The 6,777-nt window shown below is 45.5% G+C and overlaps 1 protein-coding gene and 1 long non-coding RNA gene across 6 annotated transcripts in view; one reads left to right on the top strand and one right to left on the bottom strand.

The window, feature by feature from the left end:
• Positions 1–6,777, bottom strand: part of LOC113646777 (CSC1-like protein 2) — a 62,199-nt gene that overhangs the window by 20,078 nt on the left and 35,344 nt on the right. For 2 of the 4 annotated variants that reach the window (XM_047806617.1, XM_047806615.1), the window contains 4 exons: positions 4,222–4,259; positions 2,742–2,884; positions 240–291; positions 9–117 (listed from right to left, as the gene is read on the bottom strand). In XM_047806617.1, the coding sequence (XP_047662573.1) occupies positions 9–117; positions 240–291; positions 2,742–2,884; positions 4,222–4,259 (342 nt within the window). Of the gene's footprint in view, positions 1–8; positions 118–239; positions 292–1,703; positions 1,725–1,820; positions 1,994–2,741; positions 2,885–4,221; positions 4,260–6,777 lie in introns of those variants that run through there. The other 2 variants (XM_027153271.2, XM_047806625.1) reach the window with 2 other exon arrangements.
• Positions 1,965–6,777, top strand: part of LOC113646778 — a 19,198-nt gene continuing 14,385 nt past the window's right edge. The window contains exons 1-3 of one of the 2 annotated variants that reach the window (XR_003441522.2): positions 1,965–2,101; positions 2,708–2,838; positions 6,086–6,219. This is a non-coding gene — a long non-coding RNA (uncharacterized LOC113646778). Of the gene's footprint in view, positions 2,102–2,707; positions 2,839–6,085; positions 6,220–6,777 lie in introns of those variants that run through there. The other variant, XR_003441523.2, reaches the window with a different exon arrangement.

Consider the following 6,777-nt stretch of genomic DNA (forward strand, 5'->3'; position numbering starts at 1 on the left):
ATTCTTACCAGGTCATCCTCCTTGTAGTGCATCTTCGAGGTGTGGCGTCTCATGCTGTAGACGGTGAGGAGCAGATACAGGAAGGCGAAAGACGTGTGCAGCCAAAGCAGGTTGTTCCTGCAGACAAAAAAATGTCAATGTAAATTTAGATTTAAACACCAACTATTCCAAAAAGGATGTCAGATGTTAAAAAAATAAAAAAAAAGAGTGTGTGTGTGTGTGTGTGTGTGTGTGCCCACCTCGAATTCAGGTTTGCGATGGTGGTACGGCCAAAGCTGTAGGCGTTGTTTTCTGATAAAAGACAAAAAGTCGTGTTAGGTCACAAGATCAAGCCGAATTCAGGTTTGTTTGTTGATTTTTTTTTATTATTAAATTAAATACATTTAAAAAAATTAAATAAAATGGGATTGTGACATAGAATGAGAGATGAAATGGATTAACAGGAGATGAGATAAAAATAGAGAGAGTTCTGCAGAGGGAAAGACTGACATGGCATGAGGGACCAAAAGGTCTAAAATGAGGACAGAGTAGAAACAGGAAGAAAAAGAAAAAAAAAGAGAGAGAGAGAGAGAGAGAGAGAGAGAGAGAGAGAGAGAGAGAGAGAGAGAGAGAGAGAAACAGAGTGCTGGATTCATGGTTTTGTGTTCATACTGTACACACTACATACTAATCTGAGCAGAGACTAAATACCTTTTGGTTTGCTTTAAACAGTATCAGCTGAAATGAGGCACAGAATTAAATCCACTGTCTGACAGTTTCGAGTAAACAACAACAAACACCGTACAGGACATTTATTCTTTACAAGTCGAGGGGAACCTGGAGTCTATCCCAGGAGACGCTGGGACACCCTGGAGGGTTGGAGACACTCTGGATGAGGTGCCAATCATTACAGGGCACAATCACACAATAATCACATTCCTTCACACAATACTGAAAAGTTTACGATCCTAAACATGTGTTAGGACTGGGAGAGGAAACTGGAGAACCCTGAGGAAACTCCTGCAGCACGGGGAGAACATTGAATCCACACACACACACGCACGTGCACACACACACACACACACACACACATCCATCCATCCCTTCCATCCATCTATCTAGCTAGCTATCCATCCATCCATCCATCAATCTAGTAATCCGTCCATCCGTCTAGCCATCCATCTAGCCATCCGTCCATCCATCCCTCCATCTAGCCATCCACCCATCCATCAAGCCATCCATCCCCCTGTGCATCTCCATATATCTATCTATGGCAGCATATCGTGCTCATTTATACACCACTCTATTAATATTCATTTCCTTTCTATTTTGTATTAAATCTCACCACACAGCCGACTCTTCAGTCTCCATTTTCTACCCAGATTTATTTCTGTCAAAGCTGATCATTTGTGTTTGATGCTGGTGCTCTTGACATGATCGGGAAAAACCCTCATCTCAGATGGCATTTCTCGAGGAAATCTGGCAACCTCGGAGGTGTGAAACACACACAGCTGAACAGAATCCTAATGATTTGAATAAGGAGAACCCACCCGAGTAAAAGGAAAACCCACCCGAGTATCGTGAGCACTTTACGTCTGAAACCACCACCACCACCACCACCACCACCACCCCCCACCCTATTCTATCTATTTATTTAATTTTATCAGAAGGAGAATTTAATCATAGCTGTACAACATTTGCAAACACATAAGAATAATACTAACAGGAATAGAACCCAAATTAGTAAGGTATCATCATCATCTTTCGTCTCTGAAATCTCTCTCTTTCTCTCTCTCTCTCACTCTCTCACCTTCGACCCCGCTCCCAATTACCCCACTCACCACCAAGTACAATCCCATTACTGCAGAGGTTAAGCTCTGGCACATGATAATCTACAGCTAGCTGCAGTAGAGGACAGGGGAATTAAACGAGGACATGAACGGGACATGTGGGAGTGCTAACGCCAGCTCGTTAGCAGTTAGCGGCTTGCAGCTGAGGCAGCGCGATTACTCCGCTGCCAAAACTCGTTTAGTTGCAGGTATTTTCACTGAAACGGAAGAAGAATCCTGCTAAATATATTCGACCTTCTCCGAGACACGTCACCAAGAACCTTCTGGAAAATGTGAGAATATGGTTTAGGCTCCTAACTGCTCTTATCAGAGATGATTAAAACAGGACAGTTTTATAAACAGTCTATATATAAACACATCTTTCACATTAAGCAACACCCCCCCAACCAAACACCCCCCTCTACCCACCCCCTTTAATTATTTTCAGGTTCAGTCATTAATAGCGTGTATTATTTCTATAAATATAACTGAAATCTTTACAAAATTCTGCAGGTGAGTACGAACCAAAATAATCATGATTTGGGGGGTGGGGGTGGGGGTGGTGGTGGTCAGAGACTCAGAGACTCAGAGAGGCTAGGCCTAGCCAGGGCATGCTAACTCATCAGTTATTCTTCTTATTAATTAAAGAATAAGATTTAATTTTCTGCATTTATTGATTTGTGAGACAAAAATGGAACAGGAGGTTCTTGTGTGAGTAATCTGGGGAAAAGTGACACCAATAAACATCCAAAATGGTTCTGTCCTATCAGTCAAATATGTCAGACTGGACATGCGGTTCCGCTCGTATTCACACACCGAGTAATTTCCCAACATGTTGGATTCTACAGCCAGATTGACACAGTGGATGCTTGTGTTCTTTCACCCCATTGTCTCTATAGGAAGTGTGGCTCCTCTTAGCAATGCTCTACTCACCCAGCAGGTCTCCGGAGAAGTTAACAGGCAGGACGATGCCCACTGACAGCACGCCCACCACCACCAGCAGGCCGATGATGTGCCGCTGGAAGGAGAGGTAGTGCACGGCATCCTCACCACACTTCTCACGGATCTCCTCATCCCTGCACACACACACAGACACACACACACACACACACACGGACAGACAGACACACACACACACACGGACAGACAGACACACACACACACGGACAGACAGACACACACACACACGGACAGACAGACACACACACACACACACACACACACACGGACAGACAGACACACACACACACACACACGGACAGACAGACACACACACACACACACACACGGACAGACAGACAGACACACACACACACACACGGACAGACAGACAGACACACACACACACACACACACGGACAGACAGACACACACACACACACACACACACGGACAGACACACACACGGACAGGCACACACACGGACAGGCACACACACGGACAGGCACACACACGGACAGGCACACACACGGACAGGCACACACACGGACAGGCACACACACGGACAGGCACACACACGGACAGACACGGACAGACACACACACACACGGACAGACACACACACACACGGACAGACACACACACACACGGACAGACACACACACACACACGGACAGACACACACACACACGGACAGACACACACACACACGGACAGACACACACACACACGGACAGACACACACACACACGGACAGACACACACACACACGGACAGACACACACACACACGGACAGACACACACACACACGGACAGACACACACACACACACGGACAGACACACACACACACACGGACAGACACACACACACACGGACAGACACACACACACACGGACAGACACACACACACACGGACAGACACACACACGGAAGGACAGACAGAGTTAAATTTGCTCTCTTGTAGTAACCAGTACATTCTCTTCCTGCTGTGTAACTCTATTATCAAATGAAGTCACGCTGAACAAAATTAAACCCTCAGTAAACAAACTGCTGAGGTGAGAGCAGTGCTAAAGTCTCATGGCCATTAGTGAACAACCCTAATGTTCACCATGAATCTAAATCATTTTGCATTAAAAATCTATACTGTATATAATTTACTGTCATTTTACCAATTTACAAAATAAAACAAAAAAAGACTAATGAAATTTTTTATGATTTAAAATGCTTGATTTTTTCCTACAAAGAACTAATGCTGATGGCCAAACTTGGATTTTTATCTAGCAAAGTGAATTCATTCCTAACAAGAGTGGCTGTGATAATGGCTTTCCAATTAAAAACCCGAAAGCTTTTAAAAAGAGCTGTGCATTAAAACGCTGTATAATAAAGACGGACGGCTGAAGGGAAAGACGAGCCGCCGTCCTGCTGGCTCGGTCGCTAACAACACACTCGGTGTAATTAAAGAGGCACTTACTTTATTCGAAAGATGGCAGTCAACCAAGAGCAGAAACCCTGCAGGAAGAGCGGAAACAAAAACACGTTACGAAAAGTTCACGTGCGCAAACAAACAAACAAACAAACAAACAAACAAACGATTCGCACGACGACAGGTTTTTTGACACGTTTTTTTTCTTTTTTTTTTCCACAAGAATCATACATCGATGTAAATCTAAGCCTCGTACAGCATCTAGCTGAGATTATTTATCCGTCGTTCGTTATTAGCATACGAGGGTGAGAACGGAGCGTCGTAATTAACCCCTGCGGAGTGACGCGGCTGCGTGAACTGCAGAGACCGCGGGAACGGGATTAGATGAAGCTGGAACTGCGCCAGTCTCTGGTGGGAAGCGTCACTGTGCTCTCCACAAGAACCTCCACAATCTGTGCCACAATTACTCAGCACTTTCAGCTGGCGGGTAAAAGACCGAATGTGCTTCTTCACTCGTTTTTTTTTCCCCCCGTTGAAGGCTCTTTCGCTTCCACCCACGAGCTTTTTTTTCTTTGGCTCATCAGCAATGCGAAAAGTGCAGGATCATCAGCGACACGGTTTATACACTGTGCTGAAGGAGAAGAAAGGACGACGGGTCCTAGATAAACGAGTGGTTATATAAACTTATATAGAGCATGTATCGGGTGGGAAGAGTCGTCTGTGAAGGAATCGATGGACAGCAGGGGGAGGAGGAGAGAGAGACAGATAGACCGAGAGAAAGACAGAGAGAAGGATGAGTGAGTAAGTTTGAGAGAGAGAGAGAGAGAGAGAGAGAGAGAGACAGAGAGAGAGAGTGAACTCTCTCGATTACTCAACCATCTCTTAATCTCCTTCTTTGTGTCTGTCTCTCCATCAGTCTCTCTCTCTTCGTGTCTGTCTGGGTGAGAGAAAGCGAGATGGAGAGAGATGCACATAGACAGACAGACAGAGATAGAGAGGGACAAAGAGAAATGGAGAGAGATGGACAGAAAGAGAGACAGACAAAGAAAGAGAGACATAAATGAAGAGAGACTGACAGAAATGAAGAGAGAGAATAAGAGAAACTGACAAAGAAAGATAGACTAAGATGGACAGACGAGAAGAGAGAGAAACAGAGAGACAGAGACAGATGGATGAATGAGTGAGAGAGAGACAGAGACAGATGGATGAATGAGTGAGAGAGAGAGACAGAGAGAGACAGACCGACAGAAACGAAAAGAGATGAACGGAAAGAGAGACAGATAAAAAGGGAGAGATAAGAGAGAGAGTCAGCAACAGACAGATGGAAAGAATGAGAGAGAAAGAGAGACAAAGAGAAAGAGACAGATGGGGATAGAGAGAGAGAGAGAGAGGTGTAAAAGAATTAAGATGGCAGCGTCTGAGAGTCCATGATCATTAACATCTTGTGATTTGCTGTGTTAATCAGACTCGTGCTGCTATCCAATAAACCTGCAGCATACAATAACGTTACATCAGATATACAATGACCTGCCACTTTAATAGGAACACCTGTACTCCTGCCTCGTTGTCATAGCAACAGGATAGATAAAGTCATACAGATCGAGGTCAAGGGTTTCGATTATCTAACGTTTCACATCGTCATGACCGAGCGGCCAGACAGGTCAAAGCGAAGCTGAAACACTTTCCGGTGAGGAGAAAAGCATCTGAACGTGTCGCCCCCTGTGGCCGGTGATCTAGTTTTCTGCTCTTGTAGCTCATGACCAGGAAGCTCCAGAGGACACGGCACTAAAACCAGACACTGTGACTTACAGTCCAGTCTGTATACAAGCAGAACGACTGGATTCATTACACATTATGTTTACAATTTAAGCTAGATGTTTACAAATCTCCCAAATTGTGTCTAACGTTTCAGCGGATGTCATTATGATACTGCATCGGGATCAATCCGTTATCCTTCATATGAAGAGGTCTGACGTCTCGCTTCACGGCCGTCGCGGAGAGAATCTACCGTTTCAGGAAAATTAAAGAGTCGATTCAGATTTTCAATCGAATGCCTTGCTCTTTCTCTCCCTCTGTTTTACGCACTCGCGCACACACACACTCGAGCACTCACACACACACACACACTCGAGCACTCACACACACACACACTCGAGCACTCACACACACACACACTCGAGCACTCACACACACACACACACACACACGAGCACACACACACACACACACACACTCGAGCACTCACACACACACACACACTCGAGCACTCACACACACACACACTCGAGCACTCACACACACACACACACACACGAGCACACTCACACACACACACACACACACACACACGAGCACTCACACACACACACACACACACTCGAGCACTCACACACACACACACACACACACACACACTCACACACACACACACACTCGAGCACTCACACACACACTCGAGCACTCACACACACACTCGAGCACTCACACACACACACACACACTCGAGCACTCACACACACACACACACACTCGAGCACTCACACACACACACACACACACACTCGAGCACTCACACACACACACACACACACACTCGAGCACTCA

Source organism: Tachysurus fulvidraco, chromosome 2 (genome assembly GCF_022655615.1).
Source record: "Tachysurus fulvidraco isolate hzauxx_2018 chromosome 2, HZAU_PFXX_2.0, whole genome shotgun sequence".
Lineage (NCBI taxonomy): Eukaryota > Metazoa > Chordata > Actinopteri > Siluriformes > Bagridae > Tachysurus > Tachysurus fulvidraco.